This window comes from Sycon ciliatum, chromosome 6, assembly GCF_964019385.1.
Source record: "Sycon ciliatum chromosome 6, ocSycCili1.1, whole genome shotgun sequence".
Classification (NCBI taxonomy): Eukaryota; Metazoa; Porifera; class Calcarea; order Leucosolenida; family Sycettidae; genus Sycon; species Sycon ciliatum.
This window is the reverse complement of record NC_088648.1, coordinates 27,981,500-28,000,802: the sequence shown is the minus strand read 5'-3', so window position 1 is coordinate 28,000,802 and position 19,303 is coordinate 27,981,500. Positions and strand designations below refer to the sequence as shown.

The following is a 19,303-nucleotide window of genomic DNA, read 5'->3' as shown; positions in this document are numbered from 1 at the left end:
CTCACTTTATCCAGAAGACAGATTAGTAATTTTCACGGATCACAAAGCTCACAAAATCAGATAACCTTGAGAGGTAGGTATGACTAAAAAAAAGTTCCCATCGCATGTGAATGAAAATTTGACAGGTGTCCAGCAGCTGGGTGACACTATGTGCTGATATTGGCTTCCGTTTCTCCATGATGGCAAATGTTACAACGGCCTTAGCGACTGCATCATTCACGTGTGCATAGTCCAGTATTCACGTTACTCCCGCTGGCGGAGGTAGTGTATATTCACCGTAAAATAGGGTGGTAATGGATGAAATTCGTCCATTGGCAAGCGACGTTCGACTGACTGCAACATTCATTGCGAGTATGATTAAGACGTGAACAAAGTTTTTATCGAGTTTCGTAGTCTATTGCCAAAAGCCAACTCTGTCAAACTTCGTCGCTAGCACTGAAGGAATTCGTCTACTGCTGAATCAACAGGTATGTACATGTACATTGTGCATATATGCAAGTAAAGTGTTTACAGAAACTGAGCGAGAGAGCTCAACAGCTCAGGGCATTAAGCTTTGCTTTTCGCGTAGCTCATTATGCATGTTATTAATACTGATCGACTACATCTTTGTAGCAAAAACGTTTCCAACAAATCGAATAACATGCATGATAAGCTAGGCAAAATACATAGCGTAGGGCCCTGAGCTTTCAAGGTCAGTCATTTCATTTTTTTCAATTTGTTTTCCTTTTTTTCAACACATAACCTAGGTTGGAAGCCGCACTATCGCGCTGCGCGGCACACGTTCTCGCCGTACACTTCGCATACACACGCATTCTATCAAGTAGTGTCACTTTCAACAAGTGGCCAGAAGTCTTTGCCAGCAAGGTACAGAACATGTCAGGGTTGCCTCCCGTATCGCAGGTACACGCCGGGAGTGAACGGGAGTGGGCCTCTTGCACCCTCTCCCGGCGCATTACGATTATGTGAACCAGTGCAATCGTAACAGAATCATACTGTAAAATATCGCAAGGGACCCCCAGCAAAAGTAGACAGTGCTCAAATCTTGCGATTTGCCCCGCGACCGATCCCGGACGATTTTTGGACCAAAAGTGGTTTGTGAACTGTTTAGCCCAGTGATCGTTGGCTGCCAGAAGCCAGACTTTGTCAAACTTTCAAACCAAGACTCGTCCTAGATTTTCTTATATTGAAGCTAGAGACGAGGCTCGTTCGCAATTCTTGTAATCGCTTCGCACAACACCCGAAATAACGCCGAAGTCGCACCAACCTCTTGTTCATGGTTGTCCCCGGCACGGGCGTGGGAATTAGGCCCTATCCACACTACAGGTGTGAAACGTACTTGTAGTAGCGTCCTCTTTCAAGTGGCGTGCAAGTGCACTTGCATCTACACTCGCAAGAACCACCGGCGCGAAACGTGACTTTTGAGGAGCGCCCGCGGGAATTTCCCTTCATATTTAAAATTTTATCTCAGAGAGTTCCACATTGATCTGAAAGAGAAATCATCGACTCAGAAATTGGTTCGTGGAGGCTTTATCTTGTTGTTCCTACCTATGTCTCCCTGTTTGTTGATTCGAGTGGAGAATGACTCCAGTTATAGACAATCGAAGATGAAAGAGGTTGCAGCTTGTTGTGAACAATCGGCACTGTGATCTCATTCTGAAATTTATCGCCACACACTAAGCCGCCGAACGAGAGAGCTTGGAAGCTCAGGGCCCTACGCTTTGCTCTTACGCTTCTTTGCCTAGCTCCTCGTACATGTTATTAGAACTGATGGAAATGTTTTTTCCGTTGATTGGCCACATCATTGTATTGCAAAAACGGTTCAATCAGTTTGAATATGAGTTAGGCAAAAGTACTTGCAGAATTTACTGCGGATTGTTATTTTTCTTTAATTTCATCCACTTTTGGTTTGCTCCTTCTTTTCCTTTTATCTCCTCATACTGTAAACCAATGTAAATCAATAAATGTTGGCTGATGAGAAACTTTGGCCAATCTCAAAACGAAACTCTTCACCGTCATTAAACTTTGGCCGATTTGAGTTTTGAAAACGAAAAGAAAGCAAACCAAAAGTGGACGAAATTAGAGAAAAATAACTATTTTGGAGTCGACGGGATGTCTGGCCTGACGTGTCCTGGGACCGATGCTGACTCTGCCGATCACGGACGTTCTGGAGTCAACGGGATCTCTCTTCCGGAGTTTCCTGTGACCTACGTCTCGTACACTGATGTTAATGACGCACTTCATCACTTTGATTGTGAGCTCCAGTCCGCCTTCCGTCGGCACCTCACTTCATTCGGAGCCACCCACACTGTGACATCTCCACGACCCCGCATGCAATCTCCACCATGGGTTACTGCTGAGCTCAGGTCTACTGTAAAACGCAAGCGTGATCTATATCAGGCGCGTGCTCGGCGGGGGGCACGGGGGGCACGTGCACCCCCCCAAAATTTTCAATCTGGGTTTTGAAAAAAATAATACTGCACCTCGGATGTGACACGTACACATGCAAACGGCCTTCTACACGTACACGTGCAGCGCGAACAAGAATTTTGAACGTAGATCTACACTGTGCACAGCATAAACATTAGTACCTTGCGACAGTCGGATTCTTTCCCGGTTTCGATTTCTTGCTTTCAGGTCTCTGGATTCTTTGATTTCTTTCCTGAAGTATGGGTATCTGACTATGACTGAGCTGCTCTTTTCATAATGTCAAATCGACCGCCGTCATTGAGGTCATTGCGCAAAGCTTCCACGCTGCCGCAGCTAACTCTAAGTGAAGCGTTCGGTCGTTCTGCAACTGTTGCTGCGGGAGCTGTTGCTGCAGCGAAAAAATCTGATATTTCCTCGAGTGGCGATGAGGGTTCTTCAACAGGTGAAGAGTCAGACGAAGTGGTAGTAGTTGAAGAGGTCGCAGGAGAAGTAGCCCAGGCTGCCAGGTCTACCGCGGTGGATAAACCCGACGAGGTTGATGTAGTCGCTTCAGGCGGCACTCCAAACGACATTGGAGAAGGCTACAACCTTGCATCACAAAAGTGGACCTGTTTGCCGTCATCGTTGTCCTCTGATGAGAAGCGTCGCTTGGTCGACCACCACTTTGTGCCAGGGCCGAAACACGACTTTCCTGTCCACACAGGAAATGATGGCAGAAACCGTCGTTTTCGTCACCAGTGGCTAGAGGACAACACGTGGCTGGTCTATTCACCCAAATGCGACGGGGGGTTCTGTCTTCCGTGCCTCCTATTTCCCAGTGGTGCGGATCAGGGACAGCTCACAGCAAGACCTATGTCCAACTTCAAAAAGGCCACCACTTTGCTGGACAAACACGGCTCACAGGCAACCCACAAAGACGCTGTTGCCAGGCAGGGCCAGTTCAAAAAGGTCGTGTCTGCTGGGCAGCCTGATGTGGTAGACCAGCTTGTGGATGCGCATGCCATTCAATCTCAGGAGAATGAGCAGAAGCTGAAGGGGATCCTTGATTGCGTAATATTTTGTGGCAAGCAAAATCTTGCATTCAGAGGCCACAGGAATGAGACCCTGTGTGTCAGTGTTCCAGACGCCAGGACCAATTCTACAACCCATGATGAGTCAGGCGATATCTCCTTGACTGCAGCTGACACAAACCCTGGGAATTTCATCTCTCTGTTGGAGTTCCGGGCCAATGCTGGTGATGCGTCCATCATCCGCGACTTTCACCTGCACGCTGGTGGGGCTGGGCACAGTGTGACATACTGCTCTGGCAAGTCTCAGAATGAGCTAATTGACTGCTGCGCAGAGTATATCCGTGAGGAGCTACTGAAGACTATCCGTGCTGCACCATTCGTCAGCATCCTAGCGGATGAGGCAACTGACACTGCCAACATGGAACAAATGCCAATAGTTGTGCGGTACGTCAGTGGCTACGAGGTGAAGGAGGAATTCCTTGGCTTCGTAAACTGCGACACTGGTATCACAGGCAATGCTCTTGCCACGAAGATTAAAGGTGCCCTGGAGTCCTGGAACCTGGACCTGAAGAAGTGGAGGGGCCAAGGGTATGACGGCGCAGCAAACATGGCGGGTCGGCTGAATGGTTGTGCTGCCATTATCCAACGTGAGCTTCCCAAGGCAGTATACTACCACTGTAGCTCACATGCATTAAACCTATGCATCATGGCAGCATCCAAGATAAGTCTTGTGTCCAACATGTGGACGGCTCTTCGGGAGGTGTCACTGTTCTTTGAGAACTCGCCCAAGCGTCAACTAAAACTTGAGAAGATTATCGACGAGACACCAGACAACGAAATGAACAACAGCCAGAAGAAGAAGCTTGTCAGCCTCTGCCGTACCAGGTGGGTTCAGCGGCATACAGCGCTGGATACCTTTGCAGATTTATTCCCTGCCGTTGTTGCCACGATGGAGGCCATCGCTGATGACCGAGCCCACTGGAGTGCAGATACATGCGGCATGGCTTCATCTCTGCTGCGGTCAATTACCGATTTCTCTTTCCTGGTAACATTTGGAGTCGTGTATCATGTGATGGCCTACCTGGTCGGCCTTTCCGTGGGCCTCCAGGAGAAGTCCTTGGATGTGTGCCGGGCGTATAAGCAAATTGCCAACACCAAAGCCACGCTGGAGAAAGTCCGGGCAGACATCGACAAGTCCCACGCAACATGGTTTACGAAGGCAGTTGATATGGCTAGAGGTGTCAATGTTCAGCCCTCCATACCACGTACATGTCGACGCCAGCAAGGTCGTGACAATGTACCAGCAGCTACTTCGGAGGAGTACTACCGCAGAGCAGTGTCTGTTCCCTTGCTCGATGAGCTTGTTGGGGAGTTCAACAGTAGATTTGGACCCCTTCAGCTCAAGATCGGCAAGGGCATGTCCATTTTTCCCGACTGTCTATTGGCCAACCCGGAGCAAGCTAAAGCGGATGTGCTGAGCTTTGTCAAAGATGCCGAGGATGATCTTCCCGTGGGCTGCAGCTTTATTACCTTTCAAGCGGAGCTTGACATCTTCCACACTGTCCTCACAAAGTGTCCAGCGAACCAGCGGCCAACTAGCCTTACACAGTGTGCCAAGATGGCTGACGAGAGCCTTTGCAAGGGTGTCGCCCAAGTGCTAACGCTTCTTGCAACCCTGCCTGTCACGACGTGCACGTGTGAAAGGAGCATCAGCAGCTTGCGTCGCTTGAAAACCTACCTGCGGAGCACTATGACAGGAGAACGGCTCACTGGCTTGGCGTTGCTCCATGTTCACTATGCAATGCCCGTGGACAAGAATGAGGTGTTGAAGATCTTCTTCCGCCGCAGCCCTCGCCGTGTTCTCTCGCAGTATGATGACAAGTAGTCAACCGTTATGATCTCCAGTGACCGGTCACCCAGCAACCAGATGAACTTTTGTCAATTTCGAACTCCACCTATTGTCGATATCTAGTACCATGAGTGCTGTAGAGGGCTCTCTTTTTCTGTATTTTCGCGATCTCACCGTGCATCTTGCAATAAAATTCAAAAACTGCGCTCCGGCCTTCAGTCACTTTTGCATCAACAGTCGCACAAAAAATTATTGGTGGCGCAAGGAGAAGCTTGTCGTTTGGAGTGACAAGTGATCACCGCTGCTTTTCCTTGTCAGAGTCAACACTACACTTTGTTCTGCGGCCTTGGGAGTAGTGTTGGAGTAGAAATTGCTGAGGAGACGTCGCGGAGTAGCGAGCTTTCCTGCGCAGGTATGACTTTGGCCGTATTTCAGCATGGTCGAGTGGAAAAATTCAAAAAAGTTTATTTCAAGAAAACCCCAAAAGGAAGATGGGGGACATGTCCTCAGCGCTAGAAGAGGTGTTCTACTATCTGCCGGTGTATAGTTCTGGCCAATTGAGGACGTAGCTGGCTGTTTTGCCAGCGCTTGTAAATTGGCTATTTTCAAGACGATCATTTGTGGCGTCAGGGGGTGATGGACCTCGTCTTCTGGGATGCTGGCGTGGCTAAGCGGTACTGCTCCAGGAACTCTTCTAAGGTGAGGCAATGTTGGCTTGATGGAGTTTTGTTCATAGCTTGTTCGTATACGCTGTGGCGTGACTCGTTTCTAGACCCATAAATAATGTGATATTTCGGCCATTTTCGAGGGGTATGCAAATTTCAAGGTTCCCTTCAGAAACTTTTTCAAGGGCTTTGCATAATCGATCCACACCCCAAAGGGAACCTACCTGCAAATTTTAATCGAAATCGGAGAGATCCACTTGCACACATACTTTGGTATTCTCAGACATGCTCTCTTAAAATACTTTACAGCAAGGATCGATATTTTCCTTCGGATGCCCTTTATCGACTTGCACACACTTCTTCTGTCTCCGTTCGTCTTAAGCACCATCTCTGTACACTGGTTCATAAAAAATTTCTTCATAAAACCCCTTCACACATGATGAAGTACAATTGGTTTTCGACAAGCTCAACCCGTAACGCGCTCATCCTGCCTCTTGTTAACTCAGCCCAGTATCTAAAGTCCCCTTTGTTTTCCGGCCACTCTCATTGGTTATCATTACCATACGATCTGAAAACTTGTTCTTCTATTGGTCAGTTTAAAGATCTACTATCACAACTGAACTAGACGCAATAATTATCATCGAAGAACATTCTCCAATACCTGGGTGATGCACGAATTTTGATAGTGCTCACTTCCGTTAATCGTTTTTCTTTGTAATTTTCCATTCATTTTCTGCTTTAATTCATATTTGCTTTGTTTTCCTAGCTTACTATTGCCGTGGCTGGCTCAACGCCCTTGTCTCAGGGGATTCTGTCCCTGCATTAGCTATGCCTGTCACATGCTATGAGATTGTGTCTAATAATAATAATAATAATAATAATAATAATCTGGGTGCGATCTACTCTCCCAGCCTTGATCATGGATCAACTGGCTGCCCCCCAGCATGAAGTCTTGTGGGTATCCATCCAGCTCAGCGCCGGGCACAAGAGTGTCCTGGGAGGTGTCTACCAGCCGGGTTCTTGCGGGCCCGGTGACCTCTCACTTATCCATCATCTCGACGATACCCTTTATTTTTACCCGTCAACACGGCACTAGTCTCACTCTTGCTGGGGACTTTAGCGTTCACAACCGTGCCTGGTTTAACAGCTCTAAGACCACACCGGCAGGCGAAGCACTTGAGGACACTTGTGCCGCGCAACTTCTTACGCAGGATGTTCAGACTCCTACTCGTGGCGACAATACCCTTGACCTCGTGATGCCTACCTTCAACTCCCCAGTATTGACAACCGCCACACCCCCTCTTGGGAGGTCTGACCACGTTATCGTTCTATCCGACTTCGTAGGCGTATTACCTTGCCACGAACCTGCAGCAAAGCGAACTGTCTGGCGGTACAAGAGCGCAGACTGGCATCGCCTCCGAGCTTTCCTTCGCAACTCTCCATGGCACGACATCATAACTGATGACCCGGACACCTCCTGTGAGCGGGTAACCACCACTATCCGAGGCGCAATAGCCAGGTTTGTCCAATCTAAGGAACTTACCACGAGGTCGAGTGATCCAAAATGGTAGACACCGGAATGTACAGCTGCTATGAGGGAAAAGGACAAACGTTGGCGTTCCTGGAGAAAACACCCGAACGATCTTTCACTAAAACAAGCTTTCCTCCGCTCCGTTCCAACAGCCGTCAACATCCTAAGGCGATCCCAGGAAGCTAAAGAGGCCAGTATCCGTCACAGCCTGTCCACGGGCTCACTCAAGGACAAAGAATGGTGGACCAAGTTAAAGTATGCTAGTGGGGACGGACGTAACACGGACATTCCTCTCATTGTTGATGCGGGCGGACGGGAGTTGGCAACAAGCCATGAGAAATCGGAGGCCCTTGGCACCTTCTTCTCCAAGAAGTGCAGTGTCACTGGCCAAGATCTTACTTCTGACGACTTACCTGACCTTGTTGCAACCGGAGCACCGGCACTCGCAGCCGTTCATTTTCGCCCCACCACAGTCTACTTTCTGCTAGCGCGACTCGACATATCAAAGGCGACTGACCCTGACGGCATTTCAGCCCGGGTCCTGAAAGAGTGTGCCAAAGAACTTGCGAAGCCTTTGCCCCAGCTATTTGCTCTCTGTTTCAGGTGCGGAGTTCAACCAGAATCTTGGAAGACAGCTGACGCGGTACCGATCCACAAACGGTCGTCGCGCTCTGTTCTGAAGAACTACCGCCCAGTCTCGTTTTTATGCATAATGTCCAAAGTAATGGAAACTATTGTCAATCGCCAACTGATGAACCATCTTGAACCAGCAGCTCCTCACTTCCCACCAGTTTGGGTTCCGTAGAGGTCTCGGCACGGCAGACGCACTACAGGCGCTTCATAACGCCTGGGTGGACATCGTTGGCCCAGGTGGGGTGGCACGAATTCTCGCAGTCAATATAGCAATACAAACCGCCTGCATGAGTGGGGTTGCCGGTGGAAAGTGTCTTTCAAGCCCACCAAGTCACAGGCTATGACTGCTACCCTCCGACGCACTGACCTAGACCTGCCCCAAATCCTGTTTGGTGGTACCCCTGTACCGGAGGAAACCAGCATATCACTGCTTGGCGTTCGATTTGACTCCAAAATTTGTCCTTCGCTAGTCACCTCAGGACCGTGACCGTCCGCGCCCAGCAGCGCCTCGGCTTTCTCCGACGAGCGGCCCACATTCTAACGCCAGCTGGGCGAACGACTGTCTACAAGGCATTCGTGAGGCCACTGATGGAGTATGCCCCGCTTTTGTGGATGGGCGCGCCAGCCAGCCACACCCAACGTCTGGATAATGTTCAACGCCTTGCAATGCGCATCATTGGCCCTGGTGTAATTCCCCCCAGTCTGGCTGTCCGCCGGACTGTTGCTGCTCTCTTGTGCATGTACAAATTGCACATTACTGGTCCTCCTCAGCTACTTTTTATTTTTATTTTATTTTTTACTATTGACACAGCCCTACTGGAAATCAGGTGGAGAACAAAAAGAAACGAGGAAAAGGACAAAACATAGGGGATGTAGGGACGACGTGCTGATGTGCTGGGAGCAACTCAACCGACCAGAGGTCTCGGCGTCAGCGTTGCAACTAGGCATCGAAAAATGTGTGTTTGGGGGGGGGGGGGTGCACAAGAACAACTGCAAACAACCAGAAGCTAGAGAATACCACAAAATAATAACTTGGTGCGAAATAATGAGAAGAAAATAATGACGCCTAAAAGCGCTAAATACGAAATTAAGAAAAAGGAAAATAATAAACCACATAGCGCTAAAGCTGCACCAAATAATAATTTAAATTATAACTAAACCGGGTGGAAAACCAAGAAATCATAACAAACAAGACAAACTAAATAATAAATTAATGGTAAAAAATTAAATAATAAAAGGTAAATGAAGCCCAATATCATCAGCATAGCCGAACCAAGGAACATGACCCGTGCCACAGTCAAGAGTTCATCCGTAGAAGTCGGTAGCCATCAGCCAGTGTTGGTGCGTGAGGTACTTATGGACATCTTCTTTGAACGTGTGGAGCCGCTTCAAGCTGAGTGGAGCCCTTACAATTTCGCTCGGCAAGCTGTTCCATACTGACACTACAGAAAACGGGAAGGAGAAGCATAGGCAGGTGCTCTCCTGTCCAGGACTTGCTGCAGCTGCACATGGTGCTGATGGCGAGGAGGGGGCTGACTCCGGGTGCGCCGGGCTTCTACAAGGTTGGCTGGAGGGGGGATCATGGCGGTGAGCTGGGGTGGTCCTGGGATGCATTGGAGCTTGTACAGGTATACCAGCCCAGATACAATCCGGGGGTGGCACAGGCTTTGGAGAAGGGCACCAGGGCCAATAATGGCCATTGCACGTTTCTGTACACGGTCGAGTCGGGCGAGGTGGCTGGATGCAGCTCCCATCCACACAAGGGGAGCATACTCGAGGATGGGTCGCACAAATCCCTTGTACGCACAAAGCCGGCCATGGTAATCTAACACCCGGCAAGCCCGACGGAGAACACCCAGCCTCTGGCAGCCACGTGTCGCAATTGAGTGCAAGTGATCCCGGAATGACAGCTTGGCGTCAAATGTCACTCCAAGAAGCTTGATGGTGTTGGCTTCCGGAACCGCGATACCTCCAAACTTGATGTCAGGGACAGCAGGGTGTGTGGCTTTCGTAGTCATCAGCAGCTGTTGCGATTTAGAGGGCTCGAATCTGATGCGCCAGCGTTCTTCCCACTCTTCAAGACGCTTGAGGCTGGATTGCAAGGCGGCAGTCATGTCATGCATATTGTCCTGCGTGCGGATGAGGCTGTAGAGGGTTGTGTCGTCTGCAAAGGAACTTAGTCGCGTCTCGGGAGACAGGCACTGGTCCAGGTCAGACACATACAAGAGGAAAAGTGTCGGGCCAAGGATACTGCCTTGGGGCACACCTGCTGTTATGGGCGCCGGAGAGGATGAGTCGCCGTGGGCCAGGACTGATAGTTTGCGGTTCAGGAGGTAATCCTGCAGCCAGTGCAGCAGGCAGCCACCAATGCCAGCGTTCTTGGCTTTGAAAATCAGTCCAGAGTGTTATACCCGATCAAATGCTTCTGCCATGTCCACCGCCACCATGTGAGCGTACCCTCCATCGCTGACAGTCTTGACCCACTCAGTGTGCAAAACAGTGAGGATGTCGCACGTCCCTCTTCCTTGCCGAAAGCCATATTGACTGTCGGGCAGAATATTGAAACGCTCCAGATAATTCACGAGCTGCTTGTTTACTATACTGTCCATTACTTTTGACAGGATGGATAGTAGTGAGACTGGCCGGTAATTCTTGGGATCCGAGCCGGGGCTCTTTATGAATACTGGAACCGCATGGGCCAGCTTCCATTTGGTAGGTTGAACACCGAGGCGAAAGCAGAGTGAGAACAATTTGGTGACTGGTTCTGCAAGCTCACTGGAGCACTGAGCTAGGACTCTTGCTGGAATATTGTCAGGTCATGTTGCCTTCGATGTATTAAGCTTGGCTAGACGGCGGCGTACATCAGAAAGCCGGAAATGGATGCGGTCAAGACCATGGCGGTCCAAATGCTGCATTTCTGGCAGATCGTCTGGAGACATATCATCATCTGCAAGGCTACACTTCTGGGAGTAGTACCTGGCGAGGCAATTGGCCTTGGCTTGGCGAGTTGGATACTCTGTGCCGTCGATGTTCTTCAGCAGAGGTATCTCAGAGGCACGCTCCATCACAGCAGCTATCTTCATGTTAGACCACCATTGCTTGTCGTTAAGTGAGCCTGAGCTGAGCTTAGCTTTGACACGAGCATTATGTGATGATTGGGCGCGCAGCAAAATAGCAGCTGTTCGTGCCACTAGGTCGATGAATGAAGCTCGCAAATCTCCATCATTGGGGTGCTGACGCCACCGTTTCCATGCACGAGTCTTTGCTTCAACTACAGTGCTGCACTCAGGTGTCCACCAACAAGGGTCTGTCGTCCGTACTGTCAGGGTCTTAGATGGTATAAACGTGTCCATTCCATCCAGAATTACAGTTGTGAGTTGTTCACATGGAAGTTCGGGGACATCGCAGACGACAGCAGCCCAGTCAAAGCTGCGGAAATGTGCCCTCAGCCTGCCCCAGTCTGCTTGGCCATAACGCCATACTTTCCTGCTTGTTGGCCGCTCCAGTACAAGAGTGATTTCCTGAAAGTTGGACAATACTACACAGTGGTCAGAGCGCCCGATGGGACATGATACTGCTGTGTGGACAGTGCCAGGAAAGTCGGACAAGAGGAGATCCAATGTGTTTGGCCCACGGGTTGGCTGGGTCACGTGCTGGACAAGACAGTGTGTTGCACTGATTTTTTCTAAGAACTCCCCTGCGATTGACGTTCGAGAGCTGCCAAGCCAGGACGTGCTGTGAACAATAAAATCTCCAGCCAGAATCATATGCTTACCATGCTGCCGCATGGTATCTATGTTTTGGTCTAAGTGCTCGAGTAGAGGCAGATCGTTGTCAGCGCAGGAACCAGGGCGATAGGCTGCACCTATGACAGTTTTGCTGTTGCACTGGCCAACGGTGAGCCAGGCTGTTTCGAATTCAGCAGACTGGTACTGATCCAGATGCTGGTACGCGATGCCGGCTTTGATCGAGACTCCAATGCCACCTCCGTGTTCTGTTCGGTTTCGGCGAATCGGGCCACAGTATTCCGGGATCATAGTTGCACTGTGAGAGCATTTATCCACTGTTAGTTTCGTCTCTGTCACTATGGCAATATCCGCTCCTGAGAGCAACAGGGTGTGCTGAAACTCTCCGTATTTGGACAGCAGCCCGCCTGTATTGGTCAGGAGGAGCTTCATGATTGCTGGCTGTCTGCATTCAGTTGTTGTTGCCCGCAGACTCTTGCTGCTGGTGGTCTTCGTCCAGTTTCTTGAGCAGTGGACTGCCGGAGTCAGGTGAATCCCCATGCCGCCGCTTGTGGTCGGGAGGCAATGGTGTCAGTTCAGAGCTGTGAGTGGTTGAGTCCTTGCGTGACTTCTTCGACAGCACAGGCTGTCCATTTCCCTTTCCTGGCACTGGCCCATGACGTTTTTCATGGAATGTCCACTCCCTCGCGTACAGTGGTCTAGGCCAAAAGTTTACAGAGGTGACTGTGGAGAGGGCATCAGCATCAACAGTTACTCTTCCTGTCGTCATTCCCTTCTTGTTTTCACGGACACTGCAATCATGAACTGCAACTGTCTGGTGTACTGCGGTGGAGCGTGTTGTGATGAACTCGCTGAGCCGTTGGTCATTGCACTGGGAACTAAGATTGCCAATAAAGACAACTACTCGCTTCTTGCGGCGAGGCTCTTGAGCTACCAACTGCCAAGAATCAACCTGGATGGCCTCCAAGTCCAATGTAGGGGTTGCGTTGGGCACAGGCTTGGCTGGCATGTGTCCGGATCGACATCCGCCATGCTGCTGAAAGTCATCTGCGTCCGAGCACTCCGTGCCTGAGGGCCCACTGTCCTCGATCACTTTTTCGAAAGTGCCGCTACGGGATACGGCCTCCACGTGCGCTCCAGTTGTTTCCTGATCCTGCAGATCCTGCTGCTGCTGCTTGCTTTCATGGTTGCCTTTGCCTTTGGTACGGGTACGGCGTGTACGCTGGCTGTTGAGAGTATGGGTACTGCCGGGCAGCTCCGAGGAGGAATCCACGGCTGTAATGGCGGACTTCTTTTCAAGGGAGACACGAACCTCCGCCTTCAACTCCACGATTTGTGCAGAGAGCTCATCTAAGCGTCGTAGGGGGCACCTCTTCCGGTCTCTAGACTCGTTGACAAAATTTGTCAAAGTCTGCAGCAAGCTAACCACATTTTTCTCAATACCAGGCAGAGAGCAGAGCAGTTTTGTCGGCTCGCCTGTCAGCTCGCAAATTTCAAAATTTTTTAGGACTACGACTACGGGCACCACACTACTACTGCTACCTATAACACTGGACCACTACAACCGCTGTTTAGACCCTACCGGGACCTCCAGACCGGCCTGATGCCGACTGGGCTATCCAAAAGGCGAAAATCTACGATCTGAGAATAAACGCTACCCTCACTCACTCTCTTGCCCCAACCTACTTGCTGTATTGCCACCGCATCGCGTTTCTCCAGCCAACCCCAGAACCAGAAACCAGCACAATAATGCCACCAGCCACGCCTATCAACTGTCATACACGCTCCCTGTCTCAGCTCCATCCGTCGTGAAGCAGTCGTTCCCGTACTGCTGTATTGGCGCATGGAACTCCCTTCCTGACAGGCTGCTGTCGCAGCGCCCACACAAAACACGTTTTCAGTCATTCAAGAAAAAGGTCTACCGACACCTGAGAGACAGCAACTGGTACTGGGCAACAGATTCCCTGTAATTTTTCGAGCTCGTTGCTGGCCGGACCCGCTAATCTGCGTACCTGGCCTTGATCAGAGTGCTCAGCTGTGTTTTGCATACATGGAAAAACTTGTTATGATTCTTTACTTTTCTCTGTTTATTCTTTTACCAGGCGTGGGCCCTCCCCTGGATTATCAAAATGGTGCCTTATTATTGTTCGTTTTTTTAGCGTATTTTCTTTACACTTCAGTCTTTGTGCGAGTTTCGTATCAGATCTATTATAAACGTTCATAAGTTTTGGTTGAGGAAGTTGACATGTCCATTGTACATCAGTCTAAACACTGATAATAAACAATCACTTTTCATCTTGTTTTTATTTTTCTAAACACCTACCGGTACTTTTACCCATTCTACTTCCCCATAGCGAGATCTAGCTTTGCTTTACATTTCTGGTTCTTTTTCCTGGTGCATGCTTGTGGCATTGAAGCCGAGACCTTTTTGTCGGTGAAGCCCCTGGTACCTCACAATCACTGCTGCCCAGTGCAGCCCCTGCTCAGTAGCTGTTTGTTTTTGTCCACATAATTATATATTTTACGAGTTGGGTTTGTGTATAATAGTAAAAACATAAAATAAAAATTAAGCTGTGTGGACCCTGGCTAGAGCCAGACGTAACTTAAGTAACGTCTTCTGCATAGCTACGGGAATAAATTTAACTTAACTGCAATCTCCTTCTCCTTCACCGACCGCTTTTTCATCGTTCCATTCCTCGCTCTCTGTTCTGCAGCCCACAGCTCAATGAGCTTTCCTCCCAGCTCTTCACAGAACACAACCCTCGGCATTTTCTCAATATACTTCAACAAATACTTCAACAACTAGCTACTTCCGAAACCTGTTAAAGCTACTTGAAAGTAAAAAGTGACTTTGTATCGGGGTTCGGAAGTTGCTGATTACGTTCAAGCGACTTTTTCACGTTCGCGCCGTTTCCCACGATTCTCCATGACAACTTACAAGGAAGAGTAACTTGTACGCGGTTTTTGTTGTAGTGTGAATAGACCCTTAGATGGTTTGGAGAAAACAACGTTGTGAATGGCCAACGGGTCTCAGCGATTGATGAACACTTCCATGAGCGACACGGACTGACGCTCCTATCTGTTGTTCACGATGTGTTTGTCGCGCTCGAGACGGAACGTCCCTGGAAGTTTTTATCCCTGGTGATGTTTGGTCCCTGGAGATCACTATACAAGTGGTGGTCTTTAGGCGCAATATTCCTCAGGCCACTCCAACTCCACTGAAGGCGGGGGGCTGAATTCCTTGACACACTGTGTATTTAGGAGAGAGTGGTGCTTTCTCGCAGGTTTGCAGAGTGGAAGGTTCGATGGACTTCTCATGTGCTCTGGATGGTAGTCGTGACTGGTGAGTTAGTCAGTGAGATTTCAAATTGGCGGGAACAGCGCAAGCTCCCACGTAGGGAGCAACACACAATTCGCCCAAATATCGCCTAAATTGCACCAAACTCTTCTTCCAGACTGTATGTCCCTTTACAAAGTATCCTGTGTAAGTGCGTGACATCGACTTTTATTCCCCTAGCTATTCAGAAGACGTAACTTTAGTAACGTCTGGCGCTAGCCAGGGTCCACACGGCTTTAATTCCCATAGCTATGCAGAAGACGTTACTTCAGTAACGTCTGGCGCTAGCCAGGGTCCACGCAGCTATAATTTGGTGTTTGTTTGTGTGTTTGTGTCACACCTGGCGCTATCCCGTATATGTCCATCAAACACAGCTGGCCACATACAGCTGGCCGCCCTATTCGAATAGGGTTTTCATACCGTGAAGCAACTTGGAAGGATGAGCATGAATGCGAAGTGAATGAGGGAAGGCATGTAGGGCGATAGTGCAGGTTCGAATCCCAGGTAATGACTAAAAAAATAGGAGAATCAAAAAATTTATAACATCCCTAATCTTTTTTTAGGGTTTATCGGGTGTTAGCGGCCGTCGTGAGTTCCCTTCGGGAACGGATACGATAATTTACTTTTTACTTAATCTTTTTTTTGCCGTCATCAAGGCGGTAGATGGTGTCGTATCACCCTCGACCGTACCTATCCCGTACCTGTCCCGTACCTGTCCCGTACCGTTCAGTACAATCAAAGACGGCTGGCAACAATCCATATTCAAATAGGGCTTTCAAAGACAAGATCATGACGTGAAGCAACTTGGAAGAATTAGTATGTATGCGAAGTGTATCGGGGGATGCATGCAGGGGCGATAGTGCAGGTTCGAATTTCTTGTAATGTGTAAAAACAAAAAGTATAAATTTATAAGAATTTATAACATCCCTATGCTCTTTTGTCTAGGTCATCAAGGCAAAAAAGCATAGTGTAGGGCCCTGTGCTTCCAAGCTCTCTCGTTTGGTATTTGTGTGTTTGTTTGTGTGTTTGTGTCACGCCTGGCGCTATCCCGTATCCGGCCCGTACCGTACCGTACCATCAAACACAGCTGGCCACATACTTTTGTGTCTAGGCTAACCACATCTATGATAGTTTCAATAGTTTGTGTATATGTCAGTTATAGTAGTCCGCAATGCTGCTTTTCTAATTCTCACTATGATTAGCATGCAATGTACTACCCGAAGTACTGAATTTACTTCTTTTGTACTAATGTATCTTCTACCTCTTCTCCCTTACGAACATACTTTCTCATTTTCCATTCTTACTTAGGAGACTCCCTTCGATAGGCATCATTCCTCATTGGCTGTCTCTACAGGCCACCGTCCGCACTGGCGGCTTTTTGGCAATCTTTACAGCAAGTCATGTATGACATTCAGGGCGAAGATCTCATTCTGATGGGCGACTTAAATGTTGATTTCTTGTCCCCTCAAACGCATCATTTTGACAATTTGAACACATACCTGCTACTTCCCCTTGATCTGAAGAATATGATTACGCACCCTACACGGATCACACCTACATCTAAAACACTTCTCGACTGTGTACTAACGAGCATGGATTGTGTTGAGCACGGAAGCGTTCACTCCTATGAGTTCACCGATCATGAGTTTGTTCACACCAGTATTATTTTTCCGAAGTCAATTCGAACACAAGGACAAATATATCGATCCCGCCGCCGTGATTACAGTAAGGCTCTGATCTCTCTCATTTATTGTCAATTTCTGATCTCGGATCCTTCTCGTCCCCGTCGGTCGATGTAATGCTAGAAGAGTGGCAAGGAAAATTTGAAGACGCCTTGGATGTGGTTGCACCCTACATAATATCACGGAGACAATCCCCTGGAAAAAGGAAGAAGTGCCCATTCATGACACCGGAATTACTAGCTCTCATTAGGCGACGTAAAACCGTCTACAGAAAGTACCGCTCGTCTGACTGCAGTAGTACGGTTCTACAGAAGGAGTTCAAAGTTTTGCGCAGCAAATGCAATAACCTTTATCGCCAACTCCGAAATGCCCACTTCCGCTCCATCTGTGACGATTACCGGCGAGATCCTAGGCGTCTTTGGAGCACCATCAACTCAGTCACCCGGCGCACAAACCCTAGAACTGAGCCTCTCGTCCAGGCAGATACCTTGAACAGGCGGACCAGTGCTGGGACATAGTCGGTGTTGCTGAAACATGGCTTGATGGCACAGTGTCTGATGGAGAAATCCGGATCCCAAACTTCAGTATTGCCCGTCAGGACCGTGCCCGTGGAAGAGGAGGTGGAACATGTATCTACTTCAGGTCGACCCTCCCCGTGAAGCCTCGCCCGGATTTGACAGCGTATGATGTAGAGTGCACCTGGATCGAGCTTAAAAGTGCCCGGGCGCCTCATCTCTTAGGGTGTGTGTACCGGCCGCCAAGTGAAACAGTTGCGTTCTGGCCCAGACTAGAAACTGTCTTACAGGTAGCCACCAACAACACCGGATCGGTCACTATGATGGGCGACTTCAATGTAAATGCTGATCCAGTTTCTCCTGGCCCACAATTGCGCCACATGCATGACACGCGTGGAAGCTATGGACTGTAGAACGTCGTGACAGCACCAACTCGTGTTCTGCCCCAATGTGTGCGTGGAACCATACTAGATCTAGTCTTGGTCAACCATGCCAGCTTAACATCCTGGAACATCGTACCATGTGACATCAGCGATCACTTTGCTGTGAGTGCTTCACTCAGCTGTGCTACTGAAGTAAGCCAGCCAGCGAGTTCGCTCCTCACTAAACAGCTGCACAGAGTGGATATAGCAGCTCTCCGCGCTGACCTGCTTGCAGCAGACCTTCACATTTTTCCTCCACATGCGAGCGTCGACGATATGTGGTCCACTTGGCACGCTAGCATAATGCGTGTACTGGACCATCATGCCCCGATGACCCCAGTTAAGAAGCGTTCCAGAAGAAGGCCATGGCTTAACAGAGACACTTACCAGCTAATGATTGCAAAGAACAGGCTGCACCGAAGATGGCTGCGAGACCGGGCTAACATAGCATTATTCCACCAGTACAAACGTGCTCGAACGGCGGCAGCAAACCTTGTCAGACGGAGGAAAAACCAGTACTTCAGTGATGAATGTGTTGTCAACAATCGCAATCCAAGGAAGATGTGGTCCCTGCTAAACTCCATCACTGGCAGAGGAGGAAGCAAGCAAGACCCTGCATGTGATGTGAACAAGGTCAGCGTGGCATTTAGCAACATTGTAACTGACCCTGATCGGCCAGCCCACTTGCCATTACCGACTGGACCCCCAGCTGAACACTCACTCAGCTGTCTGGGACCAGCATCTTATGCTGCTGTGAATAAGCTTCTGCAAGCGATAATTCCGGTGAAGGCAACTGGCAGTGATGGAATACCTGGGCTGCTTCTCAAATCCTGCAGTGATATCCTCACGCCATCCCTCATACGAATCTTCAATGAGTCTCTTGAAACGGGCATTGTACCTTCTGCCTTCAAGAAGGCCCTGGTCCGGCCTCTGTACAAGTCTGGAGATCCAACATCCCCTGGGAACTATCGTCCAGTATCCCTGCTGCCGATTGCCTCAAAGCTGCTAGAGAAGCTCGTGCAGCGGCAGCTTGTGCCATTTCTCAATGAACACAATGTTCTACCACCGACCCAATTTGCCTTCAGGAAGGATCACTCCACTGAAGATGCACTTGTGCTACTAACGGATGGTGTTCTCACTGCAAAGGACTCTTCATTGCCTTGCTGCATCTGCCTACTTGACATGTCAAAGGCGTTTGACAAAGTCAGTCACCCTACGCTGCTGCAGAACTTGTTCGACATTGGCGTTTCTGGAACGGCATTAAGTTGGTTTGCCAACTATCTCAGCCATCGAACCCAGCAAGTGCGCATTGGAACCCAGGACGGACCCTGTAATGCATGCACATGCGGTGTTCCACAGGGATCCGTTTTAGGACCAATCTTGTTCAGTGTATACACGCGCGGCATACCAGAGGTTGCTGGTGACGTGCCCACAGTACAGTTTGCGGATGATATTGGCTTGTACTTCAGCCACCGGCTGCCTACTG

General features: G+C 49.3%; 3 protein-coding genes across 3 annotated transcripts in view; 2 read left to right on the top strand and 1 right to left on the bottom strand.

The window, feature by feature from the left end:
• The first annotated feature begins 290 nt into the window (after positions 1-290).
• The window catches only part of LOC135820180 (sushi, von Willebrand factor type A, EGF and pentraxin domain-containing protein 1-like), a 68,967-nt gene continuing 49,954 nt past the window's right edge, over positions 291-19,303 (top strand). The window contains exon 1 of the mRNA XM_065333492.1: positions 291-467. The gene's annotated coding sequence lies outside the window, so the exon portion shown is untranslated. The remainder of the gene's footprint in view (positions 468-19,303) is intronic.
• Positions 2,704-5,322, top strand: LOC135820183 (52 kDa repressor of the inhibitor of the protein kinase-like). The gene has a single exon (XM_065333494.1). The coding sequence runs from the start codon at positions 2,704-2,706 to the stop codon at positions 5,320-5,322; it is 2,619 nt and encodes an 872-aa protein (XP_065189566.1).
• Positions 10,932-12,293, bottom strand: LOC135820182 (uncharacterized). Its single transcript, XM_065333493.1, has one exon. The coding sequence runs from the start codon at positions 12,291-12,293 to the stop codon at positions 10,932-10,934; it is 1,362 nt and encodes a 453-aa protein (XP_065189565.1).

Coding starts and splice junctions, on each gene's coding strand:
- LOC135820182 (XM_065333493.1), bottom strand. CDS start 12,293: ATGAAGCTCCTCCTGACCAATACAGGCGGGCTGCTGTCCAAATACGGA.
- LOC135820183 (XM_065333494.1), top strand. CDS start 2,704: ATGTCAAATCGACCGCCGTCATTGAGGTCATTGCGCAAAGCTTCCACG.